This window comes from Ranitomeya imitator, chromosome 2 (assembly GCF_032444005.1).
Source record: "Ranitomeya imitator isolate aRanImi1 chromosome 2, aRanImi1.pri, whole genome shotgun sequence".
Lineage (NCBI taxonomy): Eukaryota > Metazoa > Chordata > Amphibia > Anura > Dendrobatidae > Ranitomeya > Ranitomeya imitator.
The window spans coordinates 525549779-525575550 of record NC_091283.1 but is presented as its reverse complement, the minus strand read 5'-3'; the positions used below and the strand labels follow the sequence as shown (position 1 = coordinate 525575550).

At 55.4% G+C, this 25772-nt stretch overlaps 2 protein-coding genes across 3 annotated transcripts in view; one reads left to right on the top strand and one right to left on the bottom strand.

Moving 5' to 3' along the window:
• Positions 1–4913, bottom strand: part of LOC138664838 (TLD domain-containing protein 2-like) — a 52578-nt gene extending 47665 nt beyond the window's left edge. The window contains exon 1 of the mRNA XM_069751828.1: positions 4788–4913. Within this exon, the coding sequence (XP_069607929.1) occupies positions 4788–4820 (33 nt within the window). The 5' untranslated portion in view covers positions 4821–4913. The remainder of the gene's footprint in view (positions 1–4787) is intronic.
• Positions 4914–6245: 1332 nt separating this feature from the next.
• LOC138664836 (uncharacterized) overlaps positions 6246–25772 on the top strand; it is a 120623-nt gene continuing 101096 nt past the window's right edge. For both annotated transcript variants that reach the window (XR_011318394.1, XM_069751826.1), the window contains exon 1: positions 6246–6798. Coding sequence is in view for 1 of the 2 variants with exons in the window: in XM_069751826.1 (XP_069607927.1) it covers position 6798 (1 nt within the window). In the remaining variant the exon portion in view is untranslated. The remainder of the gene's footprint in view (positions 6799–25772) is intronic.

The window sequence follows — 25772 nt, the reverse complement described above, 5'->3', positions numbered from 1 at the left end:
ATAAACCTGCCATTAGACTGTTGTCCAATCATACCAATATTGACAGGCTTGGCCGACTTTAGTCTAATGTATATGTGGGCTGTAACAATGCTACTCACTTGGGATCAATATGAGGTTCCACAGGAACCATTTCTATTTAAAAGTCTGGTTTATTTCTATCCTCATAAACTAAATCACAGGAAAACTCAGTACAGCCATTGTCCTGCTCAAAGTGAAACAAAAAGTAAACAGTCCATACAATAGTGTGGTATCACCCGCTTAGTTTTCAGTCCATACAATAGTGTGGTATCACCCGCTTAGTTAAAGAGTCCAGTTTCTTAAGCCTTTAACAAAGCCACACAATCCAGGAGCTCATACCTTCATACACAGATGCATGTAACAGATTACAACCAGATTTTACAAAGTGATCCACACCCAGGGGTGAAGATATGGCCAACCGTACAGATCTAACTCTGTGTACATATCTCCCATCCACTATGCATCTGGCAGCCAACTTAGAGGGCCTTATGGCCGAGCACATTGTGACTGGTTAAAAAAACACTAGGAAGCAACGAGATATTACTACTGCTACATGTAAAATTTGCTCGATTGTTGCTTACTTTTTTCCATGCTGATGTAAATTAGATGAATTAAGCTATAAAATTCCAAACTAAAAGCATTAGAGGACTCATTTTGATATTATCCACCACAGACAGCACGGTGGCGCAGTGGATAGCACAGCAGCCTTGCAGCGCTGGAGTCCTGGGTTCTAATCCCACCTTGGACAACATCTGCAAAGAGTTTGTATGTTCTCTCCGTGTTTGCGTGGGTTTCCTCCGGGCACTCCGGTTTCCTCCCACATTCCAAAGACATACTGATAGGGAATTAAGATTGTGAGCCCCATCGGGGACAGCGATGATAATGTGTGCAAACTGTAAAGCGCTGCGTAATATGTTAGCGCTATATAAAAAAAAAAAAAAATAAAGAAAGAAAAGAATTATTAGTTAGAACAAGGAATTGCTAGATCACAACCTTCATCTTTCAATCAAAGTTGTAATTGACTACAAATCACAACACCCTGCTTCTTGGAGGACCTAGCATGCATTATAGGTTGCAGGGGAACCTATTGATTTGAATGCCATTGTGCAATACTCAATTTCTCTTGTGGGAGAGCTTCAAAGGAATTTAACACTGTCTGGTTCTTCAACAGATATAGCAGCAGAACACATGTTACCATGCCATCATTGTGAAACCATAATGCAAATGCAGTGTGGGATACTTTATAAGACCACACCTGCACAGTGCTCTTGGTGAGTTCAGAACTTTTCACTTTCTTACAAATTAAAACAATTACACCATAATATCCTACTAAATACAAATCATGGCTCAGTACCTTGCAGCGCTGGGGTCCTGGGTTCAAATCCCACCAAGGACAACATATGCAAGGCGTTTGTATGTTCTCCCCATGTTTTCGTGGATTTCCTCCAGGTGCTCAGGTTTCCTCTCACACTCCAAAGACATACTGATAGGGAATTTAGATTGTCGTCTCTGGCCCCGCGCTCTGAGCAGCTCACCAGGTTATCTGCTACTGTATGTATCAGCATGCACTGTACGCCCATACAGTTACACTCTGTGGCAGAGCAATGACGTCAGAACATTGCGCCCACTGTGCTGAGATGAGCTGGTCGCTCGGATCAGTGGGGGGAGGAGAGGAGAGTATTCTATTTCTTTTTAATCTGGGGAGTGCATTATAATGTAAAGAGGCCTTTAGGGAGTACATTATACTATATAGAGCCATATGGGGAGTGCATCATACTACATAGAGGCCTATGAGGAGTGCATTATACTATATGGATGCCTATGGGGAGTGCATTATACTCTATGAAGGAGGCATATGGGGAGTGCATTATGCTATATGGAGGAGGCATATGGGGAGTGGATTATACTATATGGTGGCTATTTAGGGGGCCCCAGTGTGGGGATTACAATGAGGGAGTCATCAAAGATTGTGGGAGTTAATGTGAGGTCTTTGTCCAGTGGGGAGGCCATCATACAGTGTTGAAGCCATTAGTTTGGGGGCTACTAATGGGTCAGTATACTGTGTAAAGGGGAGCATCATACTGTGTCGAGAGGAGCTGTATGGGGGGACTTGGTACAATATTATATGTTAAGTGGGCACTTATTGTTATAAAGAACTCAGCTTACTATGACTGTCAAATGGGCACACACAGGTCATTATTACTTTCTGGGAGGCAGAATGTGGGCACAGTTTTCTACAGTACTTGCATTGCATTAATATATTCTAGAGGTCTGTTTTACCATCTAGAGGGCACACAGTAGGTGCAGTAATAGGGACACATACAGCAGCAGTGGTTTAGTATTGGGGTATTAGCAGGATAAGGAGTTTGTGCAGGTTGGGGATAGATGGGGGCATGGCCTGAAATGTGAAAAGTCAGATGTGTCTTTGTTGTAATCTCTGCAGCAGAGTCCTGGCTGGAGAAATTGTAATGTTGGTCTGGGCCAGATGGAAAAGTGAATGATTCCATCAGTGATTTCAGGTAATATCAGTGTTGGTCTCTCTATAAAGATTTGTATTAGTAACAGTGCAAAAAATAAATAATACAGAAGCTTTCCTTTTTAAATCATAATTATAATGATGTTAACGCGATTGCGGAGGCACCAAACAGATATGTCTATGCCAGGTGTGTACCTGAGGGGTTCATTGACAAAAAATGCTACCTAAAATTAGGCATTCACAGGAATGGTCAAATATTTCTCAGCATTAACCATTTCCTGCCTGTAATGGACAGGCAGAAACCTAGCAATAGCTGCATAAGAGTTGTAGTGGTACCTGGGGGTGCCCAAGTGTACTTCTGTCCCATAGGAAGGCACTAATACTATAGGATGACATGTAATAGTTGGCAGTCCTGTTACAGATTATGCATCAGAGATCTCAGAGCTATACCTTCACGGCTCATGAGCCACCATGCCTACAATAATTTTCTTCTACCCTGTATTACTACAGTGATATCGTACACCACTGAATGAAAAATAAAATGTGAGAATACAGTTCTCCCTCCTTGACATAAACACGAGTAATACAATTATATTCACTGTTTCTTTTCTTTCACAAATCCCTCTAACTGGGGTAAACTGGTGAAATTAAATGAATGGAGAATGGACCAATGCTCCATTCTCATAGGGGATTCAGGACCCCCATTTTGGCACTTGTTGAGGGTCCCATGTTTTGGTGATAACTCTTAGCAACCAGAATACAGCAGATGAATAATGTTATTGGTTAAACGGTTGGAAATGTAAGGCTATGTTCACACGTTCCTGATTTCCCTCCTTTTTTTTCAGGACTAAAAACCGCAGCTCTTGGCAGAAAACGCAGGTCCTTTTTTTGGTGCGTTTTTTGATGCGTTTTTTGATGCTTTTTAATGCAGTTTTCTATGCAGAGTCTGTGTGTTTTCTAGGAAGTTTTTTAGGGTTAAAATGGCTGAAAATACCCTAACCCTAACCCTACCCCTAGTGGAAAAAAAAAAAAAATCTTAATTTTTTTATTGTCCCTACCTATGGGGGTGACAAAGGGGGGGGGGGTCATTTACTATTTTTTTTATTTTGATCACTGAGATAGGTTATATCTCAGTGATCAAAATGCACTTTGTAACGAATCTGCCGGCCGGCAGATTCGGCGGGCGCACTGCGCATGCGCCCGCCATTTTGCAAGATGGCGGCGCCCAGGGACAAGACGGCCGGACGGACACCGGGAGGCCGGGTAAGTATAAGGGGGGGAGATGAGGGCACGGGGGGGTGGGATTGGGACACGGGGGGCAGCCACACTGCAGCGGTTCTGCACCACAAACCGCAGAAAACCCGCAGATATTTTTTTCATCTGCGGGTTTTACTGCGGGTTCGACCTCACAATGGAGGTCTATGGGTGCAGAACCGCTGCAGTTCCGCAAAAAGAAGTGACATGGTACTTCTTTTTTACCGCGGCTATTCAGTGCGGCTTTTTTCGCGATTTTCCGCAATGTGGGCACAGCAGTTCCTGTTTTCCATAGGGTACATTGTAATGTACCCTGCATGGAAAACAGCTGCGGACCCGCAGCGGGAAAATCGCGGCGATTCCGCATGAAAAAAAGGATGGTGTGAACATGGCCTAAGGCTACCTGCACATGCTGAGTATTTGGTGAGTTTTTTACCTCAGTATTTGTAAGTCAAAACCAGGAGTGGGTGATAAATACAGAAGTGTGGTGACATGTTTCTATTATACTTTCCCTCTGATTGTTCCTCTCCTGGCTTTGGCTGACAAATACTGAGGTAAAAAAACTCACCAAATACTGGACATGTGCACGTGGCCTTACATCTCTATAATTCAATTACTGAACACATGTAGTACTATCAATAATTATTAATATTTTCCCCATAGGCTTAATCTGTGGCACATGGGGCTGCAGGATGAGGTTTACAGCAGGCGCTGGTCCATAGATATAGCATACATGTACGAACAAGCCGTATGTCCAGGTTGTACCCCCATCTCTCGTGAAGCTCTGGGCTATGACTATATTTGCCATGTGCTCTGCTTGTTGCAGCCATATTGCAGTGTACAGATCTTATAGACGGCGTTCAATACCCCAGATTCATTCATATCCCCTTGTTGACATGGTGACTGCAAGGCAACTACATAATAGAGAGTGAGAGGCACATTAATTCCTAGTCATGCCTCTAGCTACATCATCATAGCAGGCTATTATAGTACATGCTGGTATTTGTAGTGCTTGGTCATGCTGTATTGTGTCACTCACCAGAGGGGTGTAGGAGCAGCGAATGGTTCTCATCCTCCCAAGGCTTTGCTCAATGCTGTGTAACCAGAAGAGCCAGCTGGCTGACTAGAGCTGTGTGACAGTGTCCACACCCACTACTCACTGTGTACAATCTACACCTATCATAAGCAAGGACACCTATGCACACCCAGACCTTTGCCCAAACTGTCTCAATTATGATCATATAACGTCAATCATATCAGTCAGCTCCTCATTATTCCAAGCAAAAGAAATAATTTATGTCATTCGTTTAAAGTGCACCAAATGCCCCCGATTAGACAAGCACTCTATGTTAGAAGCAACCCCACAAGAAATTAAGCAACATAAACAGACAGCAAAATTAGCCAGGATACATTTTATCATGCAAAAGCAAAAAATGCCCAAGGCACTAAAGCAAAGGAGATCATACCAATGTAAACAACGTCTGCTCATTAAAGGGTTAAAATTGGTAGCTACATTAACTAGCTACTGTTCGTTTAAGGATTGAAGCTAAAAAGGTCTACATCTTACATCTGACTGAAGGTAATTATTCCTCTATGGGCTAACTGTACAGAGGTAAAAATTTGATTTTTCATCAAATATTTTAAATCAGTCTTTCCTTCTTAATTAGAATTAAAATGCATATTGGAATCAATGACAAAGCTGTGGGGTACATAAATGGTCTTTAAATATGATATCAAGCATTAATGCTGCCAGCCTAAAGGCTTATTCAGACATCCGTGCACATCAGTCTGAGATTGGACCACTAATGTACGGACTGGGCACAAATCCCCTACCCGAGCGTCATTTCTATGAGGCTGGGTCAGGAGAGCCACAGCCAGTCCGTGCATTGCGGTCTGTCCTTGCACCGATTTATACGGACGTCTGAATAAGCCTTTAGGCCTGGATTCACACGTCAGAGTAGAGACCACTATGCTCAGACCAACTGAGGGTCTCCTCACCTCAGCTCCACAACCTCTTTGTATGAAGTGATATGATTCCTGTGACATGCACCACAACAAAGAGGCAACAAGAAATTAGGCAGGTAAATAAGTGGCTGAGGAATTTGTGCACGAATGAGGAGTTTGGGTTTTTGGAGAATTGGGCCCACTTCTCTATTTGCTACAGGTTTTATAGTAGGGATGGGATACTCCTCAATAGGGATGAGGGGGAAGGGAGAGGTTGGTGTATTGTTTAAATAGGGACTATAGAGAGAGCAATTACAGTCCAAGAGGGCAAGATAGTGCAAATTGTGAGCTGGGCATTCACACAAGTCAGGATTAAAGTTGGTGGAGGCCCCTGGACAAAAAAAGCGATGGGAACCTCGTTTATTTTTTTTTAACTGTAGCTCACTAAAAGGATTAATTTAAAATATACAAAGCATGGTATTTTTTCCATTCTAATTGTCGCAAACAATGTATGTATTCCTTTAAAAGACAGCTTCTATAAAAACTGATGTAACACCTGCACTGGGAACTGTTAGGGCAGCTACTGGTATACTGGGATTTACAGACACTAAGAAGAGCTTTGCAGCTGCTGTTATACCAGGACCTACAGACATTAGCAGATTTTCCTTTGAGCTGCAGTGGACTACAATTCCCAAGGACCCCTGGACTACAATTCCCAGGGATCCTTGTTTGAGTCAGATGACACAGCTTGGATTGGAGGAGGAGGGACTTGGAGGCAGGAGCTGGGGAGAAAGTGAAACTAAGAATTCACAGGAAGAAAAGAGCGTGGTATCTTGTTGGGAGAGACGGAGCACGGGGGACTTGCCTGGCCCCATGCTGCAGGGTTGCTGTCCTCCCGGATATACTCGTGTTGCTGGAGAGAGTGCGACTTTGTGTTACCCTCTGGAGCAAGTTGCATCAAAAACTTGGAGATTTCTGCCTGCACTCCCACCGTATAAAGGACTGAATCCGGCCGCCCCCATCTGGTGTCCAGAGAACCATCCGACCGTTAGAGACGTGCCGTGAGTGACTTTCTGAGACTTGTGGTCCTACCAGCGTTATTTACAGTGAGTACATTACAGCTCAGACTATTGCCAGTTATATTCGTCTAAGTGCACCAACTGTTTTAATTTGCGCGCCTGCATCCGCGGCAACTGGGCCCCAATGTTTGGACTGAGTTAAACTAGAAGAAACAAACAAAAAACCCTACTACGTTATACTTGCAGGGTTGAAGTAGAATTAGAGTGAGATGTGTATATGACCTTGACAGAGCACAGTTATTTGTATTTCATGTTATTCTTTTAAATCCATCTAATTTATGCTGCATAGCAATAAACCTGTTAAACTGTTTTACTCCTGATCCCTGTGAGTGTGTACTGAGAGTGGCAGGGGTTTCCCGAATCAGCCCCTGGCAGAAGATAATAGCCCTTCTGCAGTCCCAGAGAGAGAACTCCAATCAAGATTCGGGTGGAGGCACTGCGCCCTGGAGAGGTGAGACCCCCCATAACACCCAGTGTACCGTGGTAGCCCTAAAGGGGTGTTACACTGAAATCTCAGTAAGGCTAGGTTCACACTGATGATTATTTCCATCTTAAAAGATCAGTTTTTGGTTTATGAAATATCTAAAACAAGAAATAACGCAAACAGATTTCCATTAAAATCTGTTTGCCATAGACTTCAATGCTTAAAAAAAGCTTAAATGAAAAGCCTCCAGATTCATTTATTTCTGTGTTTATTTACCGGAGAAAATGGCCTTTTTTCTATTTAAAAAAGACACTAAAGAAACAAACTAAGCTAAACAGACCATACTGGTTTCCCGACCCGAGCATGACAGCCTCATAGAAATATATGAAGCTATCACGCTGGAGTTGGGAGAGCTGTGCAGAGAATTATTTATTTATTATTATTATTTATTTATATAGCACCATTAATTCCATGGTGCTGTACATGAGAAAGGGGTTACATACAGAGTTATAGATATCGTTTACAGTAAACAAGTTTACAGTGACAGACTGGTACAGAGGGGCAGGAACCTTTCCTTGCGGACTTACATTCTATGGGATAGCGGGGAAGACACAGAAGGTAGGGGCGAGGCAGCGGCTCTGGCGATGGCGGCGGCTCTGGCGATGGAGAGGCAGCAGAATGGTTATTGCAGGCTGTAGGCTTTCTTGAAGAGATGGGTTTTCAGGTCCTGTCTGAAGGATCCGAGGGTGGTGGATAGTCGGATGTGTTGAGGCATGGAATTCCAGAGAATGGGGGATATTTGGGAGAAATCTTGGAGGCGGTTGTGTGAGGAACGAATAAGTGTGGAGGAGAGTAGGAGGTCTTGGGAGGATCGGAGATTACGTGAGGGAAGATATTGGGAGATTAGTTCAGAGATATAGGGAGGGGACAGGTTGTGGATGGCTTTGTAGATGAGTGTTAGTAGTTTGAACTGGATTAGTTGGGGAATTGGGAGCCAGTGGAGGGATTTTCAGAGGGGAGAAGCAGGGAAGTACCGAGGAGAGAGGTGGATTAGCCGGGCAGCACAGTTGAGGACAGACTGGAGTGGTGCAAGAGAGTTAGCGGGGAGGTCACAGAGGAGGGTGTTGCAGTAGTCGAGGTGGGAGATGATGAGGGCATGCACAAGAGTTTTGGTAGCTTGTGGGCTGAGGAAGGAACGGATTCTGGCAATATTTTTGAGTTGGAGGTGGCAAGAGTTTGGACGTGCGGTTTGAAGGACAGGGCAGAGTCGAGAGTTACCCCAAGGCAGCGGATTTCAGGTGCAGGAGAGAGCGTGATGCCGTTTACCATAATAGATAGGTCAGGTATGGGGGATACGTGAGATGGGGGAAAGATGATGAGTTCGGTTTTGTCTACATTGAGTTTTAGGAAGCGAGAGGTGAAGAAGGTGGATATGGCTGGGCAGACACTTTGGGATTCTGGACAGCAGAGAGGTGACATCTGGGCCAGAGAGGTAGATCTGAGTGTCGTCCGCATAAAGGTGGTACTGGAAGCCATGGGACTTTATGAGTTGTCCTAGGCCAAGGGTATAGATGGAAAAAAGTAGGAGCCCTAGGACAGAGAAAGAAGGAATATAAACCAGCTCACCCATGATGCATAAACCAAACCTCGGGAGCACGGACCCGCTGTGTCCAGGCGTATAAAGTCCAAAAAAGAAAAGAATGTCCAGCTTCACCGAGTCCGTAAAAAAGAATTTTCTTTATTCACGAACTTTAAACATGGAAGATACAGACTTCAGCACGAACCATATGGGTAAGAATCTCAACGCGTTTCTGGAGACCAAGCTCCCTTAATCATGACAACATCATGTCATGATTAAGGGAGCTTAGTCTCCAGAAACGCGTTGAGATTCTTACCCATATGGTTTGTGCTGAAGTCTGTATCCTCCATGTTTAAAGTTTGTGAATAAAGAAAGCTCTTTTTTTACGGACTCGGTGAAGCTGGACATTCTTTTCTTTTTTGCCCTAGGACAGAGCCTTGAGGGACTACAACAGAAAGAGGGCGGGATGAGGAGGTGGTGTGGAAGTGGGAAACGCTAAATGTGCAGTCGGAAAGTATGAGGCAATCCAGGACAGGGCAAGGTCTTTGATGCCAAGGGAAGAAAGAATCTGTAGCAGTAGGCAGTGATCGACTGTGTCGAAAGCAGAGGACAGGTCAAGAAAGAGGAGGATGGAGAACTGTCTGTTAGCTTTGGCTGTGAGTAAGTAATTAGTAATTTTTGTCAGGGCAGTTTCAGTGGAGTGGTGAGGCAGAAGCCAGATTGGAGGTTGTCAAGGAGAGAGTTAGATGAGAGGTGGGAGGAAATTTGAGCATCGACATGCTGCTCAAGGAGTTTTGAAGCAAACGGGAGCAGTGATATGGGGCGGTAGCTGGGCATAGCAGCTGGGTCAAGGTTAGTTTTTTTTGAGGATGGGTGTGATGGTGGCATATTTGAAGGCAGAAGGGAAGGTACCAGAAGATAGCGATAGGTTGAAGAGATGGGTTAGGGCTGGAATGAGCATGTTAGTGAGGTAGTGAGGTTGGGGAGCAGGTGGGAGGGGATGGGGTCAAGTGCAGAGGTGGTGAGGTGCGATTTGGAAAAGAGGCGAGTAAGCTCCCCTTCAGTGATGTTGGAGAGGGAGGTTATTAGGGAAGGGCAGAGGTCTGGTATATGGAGTGGTTGGGGTCATGGAACAGTTAGGGTTTGCCTTGTTTGGTCGATCTTGTTTTTGAAGTAGGTGGTAAAGTCCTCGGAAGAGATGAGGGGAGTTGGAGGTGGCAGTGGTGGGCGGAGGAGGGAGGTAAATGTGCTGAATAGTTGTTTTGGGTTGTAGGATAATGAAGATACAAGGTTAGTGAAATAGGTCTGTTTAGCGGAGGTGAGGGCTAATTTGAAGTCAAATGTAGCTTGTTTGAAAGCAGTGAAGTCGTCTGGCAGGCGTGTTTTCTTCCATCGCCGCTCCGCGACCCTGGATGCTTGTCGAAGTTTTTTTGTGAGATTGTTATGCCAAGGCTGCCTATTGGTTTGTTGCACTGTGTAATGCATGATAGGGGCGACTGAGTCTATGGCTGATGTGAGGGTGGAGTTATAGAAAGCGGTGGTGCTGTCCGTGTCGTGGAGTGAAGATATGGAGGACAGGGGTAGGAGAGAGCCTGAGAGTCTGTGAATGTCTAGATGTGCAAGGTTTCTGCGAGGATTTGGTAATGGCTGGACATGGGGGGCAGGTGAGTAGATGGTGGTCAGATAGGGGGAAGGGAGAGGTTGTGAGATTAGATAAGGAACAGAGGCGGGTGAAGATGAGGTCTAGTGTATGTCCGTCTGTGTGGGTGGCTGTGGAGGACCACTGAGTGAGTCCAAAGGATGAAGTAAGGGCCAGTAGCTTGGAGGCTGCTGGCTGGCGGGTGTCAGTAGGGATATTAAAGTCACCCATTATGATGGTGGGGATGTCAGCAGAGAGAAAGTGAAGGAGCCAGGTGGATAATTGGTCGATGAAGGCAGTGGCTGAGCCCGGTGGTCGGTATATGACAGCCATTTGGAGATTGGAGGGAGCGTAGATATAGACAGAGTGAACCTCGAAAGAAGGGAGGATAAGGGAGGGTGGGGGTTGGATAGGGTTGAAGAAACAGTTTTTAGAAAGAAGGATACCCACTCCTCCACCATGTCTGTTGCCAGAACGAGGAGTGTGGGTAAATTGGAGGCCAACGTAGCTCAGTGCTGCAGGGGAGGCCGTGTCAAGGGGCATCAGCCAGGTCTCAGTGAGGGCCAGGAAGGAAAGGTTGCGGGAAGTAAAGAGATCGTGGATCACGTGGATCTTGTTGCATATAGAGCGGGCATTCCAAAGTGCCCAAGAGAGAGGAAGCAGGGAGGGTGGGGGTCAGTGGCACAGATTTTAAGTGTGAGGAGTTGCAATAGTTTCTCATAGTGTGAGAAGGATAGGGGCGAGGATTAGTGATGAATGAGGTGGGGGGGGGGGGGGGGGCAGGATTAGGGGATGTGTCACCAGCAGTGAGAATAAGCAGAGAAAGAAGCAGGTGGTTGAAGGAGAGTGATTGGCTAATATTATATTTTGGTGGTAGAGGTCTGAGGTTAGAGAGCAGGTCTGCAGATGAAGCGAGGTGGGGGGTAAGAGAGAGGCGGAGATAGTTATGTGGTTTGAGGATGCGAGGGTATGGGGTTAGTGGAGCAAAAACGGTGGTGGAAATGTGAGCATCAGAGGCGTAGCTAAGGGTTCAGCTCAGGGGGGGCGAACCATCTGAGTGGGCTCCTAAACCTTGATTACAACTATGGTGGCACACTTTAATCATGGGTATATCAGACAGAGCGAGAGCGCGAGACAGACAGAGCGAGAGCGCGAGACAGACAGAGCGAGAGCGCGAGACAGACAGAGCGAGAGCGCGAGACAGACAGAGCGAGAGCGCGAGACAGACAGAGCGAGAGCGCGAGACAGACAGAGCGAGAGCGCGAGACAGACAGAGCGAGAGCGCGAGACAGACAGAGCGAGAGCGCGAGACAGACAGAGCGAGAGCGCGAGACAGACAGAGCGAGAGCGCGAGACAGACAGAGCGAGAGCGCGAGACAGACAGAGCGAGAGCGCGAGACAGACAGAGCGAGAGCGCGAGACAGACAGAGCGAGAGCGCGAGACAGACAGAGCGAGAGCGCGAGACAGACAGAGCGAGAGCGCGAGACAGACAGAGCGAGAGCGCGAGACAGACAGAGCGAGAGCGCGAGACAGACAGAGCGAGAGCGCGAGACAGACAGAGCGAGAGCGCGAGACAGACAGAGCGAGAGCGCGAGACAGACAGAGCGAGAGCGCGAGACAGACAGAGCGAGAGCGCGAGACAGACAGAGCGAGAGCGCGAGACAGACAGAGCGAGAGCGCGAGACAGACAGAGCGAGAGCGCGAGACAGACAGAGCGAGAGCGCGAGACAGACAGAGCGAGAGCGCGAGACAGACAGAGCGAGAGCGCGAGACAGACAGAGCGAGAGCGCGAGACAGACAGAGCGAGAGCGCGAGACAGACAGAGCGAGAGCGCGAGACAGACAGAGCGAGAGCGCGAGACAGACAGAGCGAGAGCGCGAGACAGACAGAGCGAGAGCGCGAGACAGACAGAGCGAGAGCGCGAGACAGACAGAGCGAGAGCGCGAGACAGACAGAGCGAGAGCGCGAGACAGACAGAGCGAGAGCGCGAGACAGACAGAGCGAGAGCGCGAGACAGACAGAGCGAGAGCGCGAGACAGACAGAGCGAGAGCGCGAGACAGACAGAGCGAGAGCGCGAGACAGACAGAGCGAGAGCGCGAGACAGACAGAGCGAGAGCGCGAGACAGACAGAGCGAGAGCGCGAGACAGACAGAGCGAGAGCGCGAGACAGACAGAGCGAGAGCGCGAGACAGACAGAGCGAGAGCGCGAGACAGACAGAGCGAGAGCGCGAGACAGACAGAGCGAGAGCGCGAGACAGACAGAGCGAGAGCGCGAGACAGACAGAGCGAGAGCGCGAGACAGACAGAGCGAGAGCGCGAGACAGACAGAGCGAGAGCGCGAGACAGACAGAGCGAGAGCGCGAGACAGACAGAGCGAGAGCGCGAGACAGACAGAGCGAGAGCGCGAGACAGACAGAGCGAGAGCGCGAGACAGACAGAGCGAGAGCGCGAGACAGACAGAGCGAGAGCGCGAGACAGACAGAGCGAGAGCGCGAGACAGACAGAGCGAGAGCGCGAGACAGACAGAGCGAGAGCGCGAGACAGACAGAGCGAGAGCGCGAGACAGACAGAGCGAGAGCGCGAGACAGACAGAGCGAGAGCGCGAGACAGACAGAGCGAGAGCGCGAGACAGACAGAGCGAGAGCGCGAGACAGACAGAGCGAGAGCGCGAGACAGACAGAGCGAGAGCGCGAGACAGACAGAGCGAGAGCGCGAGACAGACAGAGCGAGAGCGCGAGACAGACAGAGCGAGAGCGCGAGACAGACAGAGCGAGAGCGCGAGACAGACAGAGCGAGAGCGCGAGACAGACAGAGCGAGAGCGCGAGACAGACAGAGCGAGAGCGCGAGACAGACAGAGCGAGAGCGCGAGACAGACAGAGCGAGAGCGCGAGACAGACAGAGCGAGAGCGCGAGACAGACAGAGCGAGAGCGCGAGACAGACAGAGCGAGAGCGCGAGACAGACAGAGCGAGAGCGCGAGACAGACAGAGCGAGAGCGCGAGACAGACAGAGCGAGAGCGCGAGACAGACAGAGCGAGAGCGCGAGACAGACAGAGCGAGAGCGCGAGACAGACAGAGCGAGAGCGCGAGACAGACAGAGCGAGAGCGCGAGACAGACAGAGCGAGAGCGCGAGACAGACAGAGCGAGAGCGCGAGACAGACAGAGCGAGAGCGCGAGACAGACAGAGCGAGAGCGCGAGACAGACAGAGCGAGAGCGCGAGACAGACAGAGCGAGAGCGCGAGACAGACAGAGCGAGAGCGCGAGACAGACAGAGCGAGAGCGCGAGACAGACAGAGCGAGAGCGCGAGACAGACAGAGCGAGAGCGCGAGACAGACAGAGCGAGAGCGCGAGACAGACAGAGCGAGAGCGCGAGACAGACAGAGCGAGAGCGCGAGACAGACAGAGCGAGAGCGCGAGACAGACAGAGCGAGAGCGCGAGACAGACAGAGCGAGAGCGCGAGACAGACAGAGCGAGAGCGCGAGACAGACAGAGCGAGAGCGCGAGACAGACAGAGCGAGAGCGCGAGACAGACAGAGCGAGAGCGCGAGACAGACAGAGCGAGAGCGCGAGACAGACAGAGCGAGAGCGCGAGACAGACAGAGCGAGAGCGCGAGACAGACAGAGCGAGAGCGCGAGACAGACAGAGCGAGAGCGCGAGACAGACAGAGCGAGAGCGCGAGACAGACAGAGCGAGAGCGCGAGACAGACAGAGCGAGAGCGCGAGACAGACAGAGCGAGAGCGCGAGACAGACAGAGCGAGAGCGCGAGACAGACAGAGCGAGAGCGCGAGACAGACAGAGCGAGAGCGCGAGACAGACAGAGCGAGAGCGCGAGACAGACAGAGCGAGAGCGCGAGACAGACAGAGCGAGAGCGCGAGACAGACAGAGCGAGAGCGCGAGACAGACAGAGCGAGAGCGCGAGACAGACAGAGCGAGAGCGCGAGACAGACAGAGCGAGAGCGCGAGACAGACAGAGCGAGAGCGCGAGACAGACAGAGCGAGAGCGCGAGACAGACAGAGCGAGAGCGCGAGACAGACAGAGCGAGAGCGCGAGACAGACAGAGCGAGAGCGCGAGACAGACAGAGCGAGAGCGCGAGACAGACAGAGCGAGAGCGCGAGACAGACAGAGCGAGAGCGCGAGACAGACAGAGCGAGAGCGCGAGACAGACAGAGCGAGAGCGCGAGACAGACAGAGCGAGAGCGCGAGACAGACAGAGCGAGAGCGCGAGACAGACAGAGCGAGAGCGCGAGACAGACAGAGCGAGAGCGCGAGACAGACAGAGCGAGAGCGCGAGACAGACAGAGCGAGAGCGCGAGACAGACAGAGCGAGAGCGCGAGACAGACAGAGCGAGAGCGCGAGACAGACAGAGCGAGAGCGCGAGACAGACAGAGCGAGAGCGCGAGACAGACAGAGCGAGAGCGCGAGACAGACAGAGCGAGAGCGCGAGACAGACAGAGCGAGAGCGCGAGACAGACAGAGCGAGAGCGCGAGACAGACAGAGCGAGAGCGCGAGACAGACAGAGCGAGAGCGCGAGACAGACAGAGCGAGAGCGCGAGACAGACAGAGCGAGAGCGCGAGACAGACAGAGCGAGAGCGCGAGACAGACAGAGCGAGAGCGCGAGACAGACAGAGCGAGAGCGCGAGACAGACAGAGCGAGAGCGCGAGACAGACAGAGCGAGAGCGCGAGACAGACAGAGCGAGAGCGCGAGACAGACAGAGCGAGAGCGCGAGACAGACAGAGCGAGAGCGCGAGACAGACAGAGCGAGAGCGCGAGACAGACAGAGCGAGAGCGCGAGACAGACAGAGCGAGAGCGCGAGACAGACAGAGCGAGAGCGCGAGACAGACAGAGCGAGAGCGCGAGACAGACAGAGCGAGAGCGCGAGACAGACAGAGCGAGAGCGCGAGACAGACAGAGCGAGAGCGCGAGACAGACAGAGCGAGAGCGCGAGACAGACAGAGCGAGAGCGCGAGACAGACAGAGCGAGAGCGCGAGACAGACAGAGCGAGAGCGCGAGACAGACAGAGCGAGAGCGCGAGACAGACAGAGCGAGAGCGCGAGACAGACAGAGCGAGAGCGCGAGACAGACAGAGCGAGAGCGCGAGACAGACAGAGCGAGAGCGCGAGACAGACAGAGCGAGAGCGCGAGACAGACAGAGCGAGAGCGCGAGACAGACAGAGCGAGAGCGCGAGACAGACAGAGCGAGAGCGCGAGACAGACAGAGCGAGAGCGCGAGACAGACAGAGCGAGAGCGCGAGACAGACAGAGCGAGAGCGCGAGACAGACAGAGCGAGAGCGCGAGACAGACAGAGCGAGAGCGCGAGACAGACAGAGCGAGAGCGCGAGACAGACAGAGCGAGAGCGCGAGACAGACAGAGCGAGAGCGCGAGACAGACAGAGCGAGAGCGCGAGACAGACAGAGCGAGAGCGCGAGACAGACAGAGCGAGAGCGCGAGACAGACAGAGCGAGAGCGCGAGACAGACAGAGCGAGAGCGCGAGACAGACAGAGCGAGAGCGCGAGACAGACAGAGCGAGAGCGCGAGACAGACAGAGCGAGAGCGCGAGACAGACAGAGCGAGAGCGCGAGACAGACAGAGCGAGAGCGCGAGACAGACAGAGCGAGAGCGCGAGACAGACAGAGCGAGAGCGCGAGACAGACAGAGCGAGAGCGCGAGACAGACAGAGCGAGAGCGCGAGACAGACAGAGCGAGAGCGCGAGACAGACAGAGCGAGAGCGCGAGACAGACAGAGCGAGAGCGCGAGACAGACAGAGCGAGAGCGCGAGACAGACAGAGCGAGAGCGCGAGACAGACAGAGCGAGAGCGCGAGACAGACAGAGCGAGAGCGCGAGACAGACAGAGCGAGAGCGCGAGACAGACAGAGCGAGAGCGCGAGACAGACAGAGCGAGAGCGCGAGACAGACAGAGCGAGAGCGCGAGACAGACAGAGCGAGAGCGCGAGACAGACAGAGCGAGAGCGCGAGACAGACAGAGCGAGAGCGCGAGACAGACAGAGCGAGAGCGCGAGACAGACAGAGCGAGAGCGCGAGACAGACAGAGCGAGAGCGCGAGACAGACAGAGCGAGAGCGCGAGACAGACAGAGCGAGAGCGCGAGACAGACAGAGCGAGAGCGCGAGACAGACAGAGCGAGAGCGCGAGACAGACAGAGCGAGAGCGCGAGACAGACAGAGCGAGAGCGCGAGACAGACAGAGCGAGAGCGCGAGACAGACAGAGCGAGAGCGCGAGACAGACAGAGCGAGAGCGCGAGACAGACAGAGCGAGAGCGCGAGACAGACAGAGCGAGAGCGCGAGACAGACAGAGCGAGAGCGCGAGACAGACAGAGCGAGAGCGCGAGACAGACAGAGCGAGAGCGCGAGACAGACAGAGCGAGAGCGCGAGACAGACAGAGCGAGAGCGCGAGACAGACAGAGCGAGAGCGCGAGACAGACAGAGCGAGAGCGCGAGACAGACAGAGCGAGAGCGCGAGACAGACAGAGCGAGAGCGCGAGACAGACAGAGCGAGAGCGCGAGACAGACAGAGCGAGAGCGCGAGACAGACAGAGCGAGAGCGCGAGACAGACAGAGCGAGAGCGCGAGACAGACAGAGCGAGAGCGCGAGACAGACAGAGCGAGAGCGCGAGACAGACAGAGCGAGAGCGCGAGACAGACAGAGCGAGAGCGCGAGACAGACAGAGCGAGAGCGCGAGACAGACAGAGCGAGAGCGCGAGACAGACAGAGCGAGAGCGCGAGACAGACAGAGCGAGAGCGCGAGACAGACAGAGCGAGAGCGCGAGACAGACAGAGCGAGAGCGCGAGACAGACAGAGCGAGAGCGCGAGACAGACAGAGCGAGAGCGCGAGACAGACAGAGCGAGAGCGCGAGACAGACAGAGCGAGAGCGCGAGACAGACAGAGCGAGAGCGCGAGACAGACAGAGCGAGAGCGCGAGACAGACAGAGCGAGAGCGCGAGACAGACAGAGCGAGAGCGCGAGACAGACAGAGCGAGAGCGCGAGACAGACAGAGCGAGAGCGCGAGACAGACAGAGCGAGAGCGCGAGACAGACAGAGCGAGAGCGCGAGACAGACAGAGCGAGAGCGCGAGACAGACAGAGCGAGAGCGCGAGACAGACAGAGCGAGAGCGCGAGACAGACAGAGCGAGAGCGCGAGACAGACAGAGCGAGAGCGCGAGACAGACAGAGCGAGAGCGCGAGACAGACAGAGCGAGAGCGCGAGACAGACAGAGCGAGAGCGCGAGACAGACAGAGCGAGAGCGCGAGACAGACAGAGCGAGAGCGCGAGACAGACAGAGCGAGAGCGCGAGACAGACAGAGCGAGAGCGCGAGACAGACAGAGCGAGAGCGCGAGACAGACAGAGCGAGAGCGCGAGACAGACAGAGCGAGAGCGCGAGACAGACAGAGCGAGAGCGCGAGACAGACAGAGCGAGAGCGCGAGACAGACAGAGCGAGAGCGCGAGACAGACAGAGCGAGAGCGCGAGACAGACAGAGCGAGAGCGCGAGACAGACAGAGCGAGAGCGCGAGACAGACAGAGCGAGAGCGCGAGACAGACAGAGCGAGAGCGCGAGACAGACAGAGCGAGAGCGCGAGACAGACAGAGCGAGAGCGCGAGACAGACAGAGCGAGAGCGCGAGACAGACAGAGCGAGAGCGCGAGACAGACAGAGCGAGAGCGCGAGACAGACAGAGCGAGAGCGCGAGACAGACAGAGCGAGAGCGCGAGACAGACAGAGCGAGAGCGCGAGACAGACAGAGCGAGAGCGCGAGACAGACAGAGCGAGAGCGCGAGACAGACAGAGCGAGAGCGCGAGACAGACAGAGCGAGAGCGCGAGACAGACAGAGCGAGAGCGCGAGACAGACAGAGCGAGAGCGCGAGACAGACAGAGCGAGAGCGCGAGACAGACAGAGCGAGAGCGCGAGACAGACAGAGCGAGAGCGCGAGACAGACAGAGCGAGAGCGCGAGACAGACAGAGCGAGAGCGCGAGACAGACAGAGCGAGAGCGCGAGACAGACAGAGCGAGAGCGCGAGACAGACAGAGCGAGAGCGCGAGACAGACAGAGCGAGAGCGCGAGACAGACAGAGCGAGAGCGCGAGACAGACAGAGCGAGAGCGCGAGACAGACAGAGCGAGAGCGCGAGACAGACAGAGCGAGAGCGCGAGACAGACAGAGCGAGAGCGCGAGACAGACAGAGCGAGAGCGCGAGACAGACAGAGCGAGAGCGCGAGACAGACAGAGCGAGAGCGCGAGACAGACAGAGCGAGAGCGCGAGACAGACAGAGCGAGAGCGCGAGACAGACAGAGCGAGAGCGCGAGACAGACAGAGCGAGAGCGCGAGACAGACAGAGCGAGAGCGCGAGACAGACAGAGCGAGAGCGCGAGACAGACAGAGCGAGAGCGCGAGACAGACAGAGCGAGAGCGCGAGACAGACAGAGCGAGAGCGCGAGACAGACAGAGCGAGAGCGCGAGACAGACAGAGCGAGAGCGCGAGACAGACAGAGCGAGAGCGCGAGACAGACAGAGCGAGAGCGCGAGACAGACAGAGCGAGAGCGCGAGACAGACAGAGCGAGAGCGCGAGACAGACAGAGCGAGAGCGCGAGACAGACAGAGCGAGAGCGCGAGACAGACAGAGCGAGAGCGCGAGACAGACAGAGCGAGAGCGCGAGACAGACAGAGCGAGAGCGCGAGACAGACAGAGCGAGAGCGCGAGACAGACAGAGCGAGAGCGCGAGACAGACAGAGCGAGAGCGCGAGACAGACAGAGCGAGAGCGCGAGACAGACAGAGCGAGAGCGCGAGACAGACAGAGCGAGAGCGCGAGACAGACAGAGCGAGAGCGCGAGACAGACAGAGCGAGAGCGCGAGACAGACAGAGCGAGAGCGCGAGACAGACAGAGCGAGAGCGCGAGACAGACAGAGCGAGAGCGCGAGACAGACAGAGCGAGAGCGCGAGACAGACAGAGCGAGAGCGCGAGACAGACAGAGCGAGAGCGCGAGACAGACAGAGCGAGAGCGCGAGACAGACAGAGCGAGAGCGCGAGACAGACAGAGCGAGAGCGCGAGACAGACAGAGCGAGAGCGCGAGACAGACAGAGCGAGAGCGCGAGACAGACAGAGCGAGAGCGCGAGACAGACAGAGCGAGAGCGCGAGACAGACAGAGCGAGAGCGCGAGACAGACAGAGCGAGAGCGCGAGACAGACAGAGCGAGAGCGCGAGACAGACAGAGCGAGAGCGCGAGACAGACAGAGCGAGAGCGCGAGACAGACAGAGCGAGAGCGCGAGACAGACAGAGCGAGAGCGCGAGACAGACAGAGCGAGAGCGCGAGACAGACAGAGCGAGAGCGCGAGACAGACAGAGCGAGAGCGCGAGACAGACAGAGCGAGAGCGCGAGACAGACAGAGCGAGAGCGCGAGACAGACAGAGCGAGAGCGCGAGACAGACAGAGCGAGAGCGCGAGACAGACAGAGCGAGAGCGCGAGACAGACAGAGCGAGAGCGCGAGACAGACAGAGCGAGAGCGCGAGACAGACAGAGCGAGAGCGCGAGACAGACAGAGCGAGAGCGCGAGACAGACAGAGCGAGAGCGCGAGACAGACAGAGCGAGAGCGCGAGACAGACAGAGCGAGAGCGCGAGACAGACAGAGCGAGAGCGCGAGACAGACAGAGCGAGAGCGCGAGACAGACAGAGCGAGAGCGCGAGACAGACAGAGCGAGAGCGCGAGACAGACAGAGCGAGAGCGCGAGACAGACAGAGCGAGAGCGCGAGACAGACAGAGCGAGAGCGCGAGACAGACAGAGCGAGAGCGCGAGACAGACAGAGCGAGAGCGCGAGACAGACAGAGCGAGAGCGCGAGACAGACAGAGCGAGAGCGCGAGACAGACAGAGCGAGAGCGCGAGACAGACAGAGCGAGAGCGCGAGACAGACAGAGCGAGAGCGCGAGACAGACAGAGCGAGAGCGCGAGACAGACAGAGCGAGAGCGCGAGACAGACAGAGCGAGAGCGCGAGACAGACAGAGCGAGAGCGCGAGACAGACAGAGCGAGAGCGCGAGACAGACAGAGCGAGAGCGCGAGACAGACAGAGCGAGAGCGCGAGACAGACAGAGCGAGAGCGCGAGACAGACAGAGCGAGAGCGCGAGACAGACAGAGCGAGAGCGCGAGACAGACAGAGCGAGAGCGCGAGACAGACAGAGCGAGAGCGCGAGACAGACAGAGCGAGAGCGCGAGACAGACAGAGCGAGAGCGCGAGACAGACAGAGCGAGAGCGCGAGACAGACAGAGCGAGAGCGCGAGACAGACAGAGCGAGAGCGCGAGACAGACAGAGCGAGAGCGCGAGACAGACAGAGCGAGAGCGCGAGACAGACAGAGCGAGAGCGCGAGACAGACAGAGCGAGAGCGCGAGACAGACAGAGCGAGAGCGCGAGACAGACAGAGCGAGAGCGCGAGACAGACAGAGCGAGAGCGCGAGACAGACAGAGCGAGAGCGCGAGACAGACAGAGCGAGAGCGCGAGACAGACAGAGCGAGAGCGCGAGACAGACAGAGCGAGAGCGCGAGACAGACAGAGCGAGAGCGCGAGACAGACAGAGCGAGAGCGCGAGACAGACAGAGCGAGAGCGCGAGACAGACAGAGCGAGAGCGCGAGACAGACAGAGCGAGAGCGCGAGACAGACAGAGCGAGAGCGCGAGACAGACAGAGCGAGAGCGCGAGACAGACAGAGCGAGAGCGCGAGACAGACAGAGCGAGAGCGCGAGACAGACAGAGCGAGAGCGCGAGACAGACAGAGCGAGAGCGCGAGACAGACAGAGCGAGAGCGCGAGACAGACAGAGCGAGAGCGCGAGACAGACAGAGCGAGAGCGCGAGACAGACAGAGCGAGAGCGCGAGACAGACAGAGCGAGAGCGCGAGACAGACAGAGCGAGAGCGCGAGACAGACAGAGCGAGAGCGCGAGACAGACAGAGCGAGAGCGCGAGACAGACAGAGCGAGAGCGCGAGACAGACAGAGCGAGAGCGCGAGACAGACAGAGCGAGAGCGCGAGACAGACAGAGCGAGAGCGCGAGACAGACAGAGCGAGAGCGCGAGACAGACAGAGCGAGAGCGCGAGACAGACAGAGCGAGAGCGCGAGACAGACAGAGCGAGAGCGCGAGACAGACAGAGCGAGAGCGCGAGACAGACAGAGCGAGAGCGCGAGACAGACAGAGCGAGAGCGCGAGACAGACAGAGCGAGAGCGCGAGACAGACAGAGCGAGAGCGCGAGACAGACAGAGCGAGAGCGCGAGACAGACAGAGCGAGAGCGCGAGACAGACAGAGCGAGAGCGCGAGACAGACAGAGCGAGAGCGCGAGACAGACAGAGCGAGAGCGCGAGACAGACAGAGCGAGAGCGCGAGACAGACAGAGCGAGAGCGCGAGACAGACAGAGCGAGAGCGCGAGACAGACAGAGCGAGAGCGCGAGACAGACAGAGCGAGAGCGCGAGACAGACAGAGCGAGAGCGCGAGACAGACAGAGCGAGAGCGCGAGACAGACAGAGCGAGAGCGCGAGACAGACAGAGCGAGAGCGCGAGACAGACAGAGCGAGAGCGCGAGACAGACAGAGCGAGAGCGCGAGACAGACAGAGCGAGAGCGCGAGACAGACAGAGCGAGAGCGCGAGACAGACAGAGCGAGAGCGCGAGACAGACAGAGCGAGAGCGCGAGACAGACAGAGCGAGAGCGCGAGACAGACAGAGCGAGAGCGCGAGACAGACAGAGCGAGAGCGCGAGACAGACAGAGCGAGAGCGCGAGACAGACAGAGCGAGAGCGCGAGACAGACAGAGCGAGAGCGCGAGACAGACAGAGCGAGAGCGCGAGACAGACAGAGCGAGAGCGCGAGACAGACAGAGCGAGAGCGCGAGACAGACAGAGCGAGAGCGCGAGACAGACAGAGCGAGAGCGCGAGACAGACAGAGCGAGAGCGCGAGACAGACAGAGCGAGAGCGCGAGACAGACAGAGCGAGAGCGCGAGACAGACAGAGCGAGAGCGCGAGACAGACAGAGCGAGAGCGCGAGACAGACAGAGCGAGAGCGCGAGACAGACAGAGCGAGAGCGCGAGACAGACAGAGCGAGAGCGCGAGACAGACAGAGCGAGAGCGCGAGACAGACAGAGCGAGAGCGCGAGACAGACAGAGCGAGAGCGCGAGACAGACAGAGCGAGAGCGCGAGACAGACAGAGCGAGAGCGCGAGACAGACAGAGCGAGAGCGCGAGACAGACAGAGCGAGAGCGCGAGACAGACAGAGCGAGAGCGCGAGACAGACAGAGCGAGAGCGCGAGACAGACAGAGCGAGAGCGCGAGACAGACAGAGCGAGAGCGCGAGACAGACAGAGCGAGAGCGCGAGACAGACAGAGCGAGAGCGCGAGACAGACAGAGCGAGAGCGCGAGACAGACAGAGCGAGAGCGCGAGACAGACAGAGCGAGAGCGCGAGACAGACAGAGCGAGAGCGCGAGACAGACAGAGCGAGAGCGCGAGACAGACAGAGCGAGAGCGCGAGACAGACAGAGCGAGAGCGCGAGACAGACAGAGCGAGAGCGCGAGACAGACAGAGCGAGAGCGCGAGACAGACAGAGCGAGAGCGCGAGACAGACAGAGCGAGAGCGCGAGACAGACAGAGCGAGAGCGCGAGACAGACAGAGCGAGAGCGCGAGACAGACAGAGCGAGAGCGCGAGACAGACAGAGCGAGAGCGCGAGACAGACAGAGCGAGAGCGCGAGACAGACAGAGCGAGAGCGCGAGACAGACAGAGCGAGAGCGCGAGACAGACAGAGCGAGAGCGCGAGACAGACAGAGCGAGAGCGCGAGACAGACAGAGCGAGAGCGCGAGACAGACAGAGCGAGAGCGCGAGACAGACAGAGCGAGAGCGCGAGACAGACAGAGCGAGAGCGCGAGACAGACAGAGCGAGAGCGCGAGACAGACAGAGCGAGAGCGCGAGACAGACAGAGCGAGAGCGCGAGACAGACAGAGCGAGAGCGCGAGACAGACAGAGCGAGAGCGCGAGACAGACAGAGCGAGAGCGCGAGACAGACAGAGCGAGAGCGCGAGACAGACAGAGCGAGAGCGCGAGACAGACAGAGCGAGAGCGCGAGACAGACAGAGCGAGAGCGCGAGACAGACAGAGCGAGAGCGCGAGACAGACAGAGCGAGAGCGCGAGACAGACAGAGCGAGAGCGCGAGACAGACAGAGCGAGAGCGCGAGACAGACAGAGCGAGAGCGCGAGACAGACAGAGCGAGAGCGCGAGACAGACAGAGCGAGAGCGCGAGACAGACAGAGCGAGAGCGCGAGACAGACAGAGCGAGAGCGCGAGACAGACAGAGCGAGAGCGCGAGACAGACAGAGCGAGAGCGCGAGACAGACAGAGCGAGAGCGCGAGACAGACAGAGCGAGAGCGCGAGACAGACAGAGCGAGAGCGCGAGACAGACAGAGCGAGAGCGCGAGACAGACAGAGCGAGAGCGCGAGACAGACAGAGCGAGAGCGCGAGACAGACAGAGCGAGAGCGCGAGACAGACAGAGCGAGAGCGCGAGACAGACAGAGCGAGAGCGCGAGACAGACAGAGCGAGAGCGCGAGACAGACAGAGCGAGAGCGCGAGACAGACAGAGCGAGAGCGCGAGACAGACAGAGCGAGAGCGCGAGACAGACAGAGCGAGAGCGCGAGACAGACAGAGCGAGAGCGCGAGACAGACAGAGCGAGAGCGCGAGACAGACAGAGCGAGAGCGCGAGACAGACAGAGCGAGAGCGCGAGACAGACAGAGCGAGAGCGCGAGACAGACAGAGCGAGAGCGCGAGACAGACAGAGCGAGAGCGCGAGACAGACAGAGCGAGAGCGCGAGACAGACAGAGCGAGAGCGCGAGACAGACAGAGCGAGAGCGCGAGACAGACAGAGCGAGAGCGCGAGACAGACAGAGCGAGAGCGCGAGACAGACAGAGCGAGAGCGCGAGACAGACAGAGCGAGAGCGCGAGACAGACAGAGCGAGAGCGCGAGACAGACAGAGCGAGAGCGCGAGACAGACAGAGCGAGAGCGCGAGACAGACAGAGCGAGAGCGCGAGACAGACAGAGCGAGAGCGCGAGACAGACAGAGCGAGAGCGCGAGACAGACAGAGCGAGAGCGCGAGACAGACAGAGCGAGAGCGCGAGACAGACAGAGCGAGAGCGCGAGACAGACAGAGCGAGAGCGCGAGACAGACAGAGCGAGAGCGCGAGACAGACAGAGCGAGAGCGCGAGACAGACAGAGCGAGAGCGCGAGACAGACAGAGCGAGAGCGCGAGACAGACAGAGCGAGAGCGCGAGACAGACAGAGCGAGAGCGCGAGACAGACAGAGCGAGAGCGCGAGACAGACAGAGCGAGAGCGCGAGACAGACAGAGCGAGAGCGCGAGACAGACAGAGCGAGAGCGCGAGACAGACAGAGCGAGAGCGCGAGACAGACAGAGCGAGAGCGCGAGACAGACAGAGCGAGAGCGCGAGACAGACAGAGCGAGAGCGCGAGACAGACAGAGCGAGAGCGCGAGACAGACAGAGCGAGAGCGCGAGACAGACAGAGCGAGAGCGCGAGACAGACAGAGCGAGAGCGCGAGACAGACAGAGCGAGAGCGCGAGACAGACAGAGCGAGAGCGCGAGACAGACAGAGCGAGAGCGCGAGACAGACAGAGCGAGAGCGCGAGACAGACAGAGCGAGAGCGCGAGACAGACAGAGCGAGAGCGCGAGACAGACAGAGCGAGAGCGCGAGACAGACAGAGCGAGAGCGCGAGACAGACAGAGCGAGAGCGCGAGACAGACAGAGCGAGAGCGCGAGACAGACAGAGCGAGAGCGCGAGACAGACAGAGCGAGAGCGCGAGACAGACAGAGCGAGAGCGCGAGACAGACAGAGCGAGAGCGCGAGACAGACAGAGCGAGAGCGCGAGACAGACAGAGCGAGAGCGCGAGACAGACAGAGCGAGAGCGCGAGACAGACAGAGCGAGAGCGCGAGACAGACAGAGCGAGAGCGCGAGACAGACAGAGCGAGAGCGCGAGACAGACAGAGCGAGAGCGCGAGACAGACAGAGCGAGAGCGCGAGACAGACAGAGCGAGAGCGCGAGACAGACAGAGCGAGAGCGCGAGACAGACAGAGCGAGAGCGCGAGACAGACAGAGCGAGAGCGCGAGACAGACAGAGCGAGAGCGCGAGACAGACAGAGCGAGAGCGCGAGACAGACAGAGCGAGAGCGCGAGACAGACAGAGCGAGAGCGCGAGACAGACAGAGCGAGAGCGCGAGACAGACAGAGCGA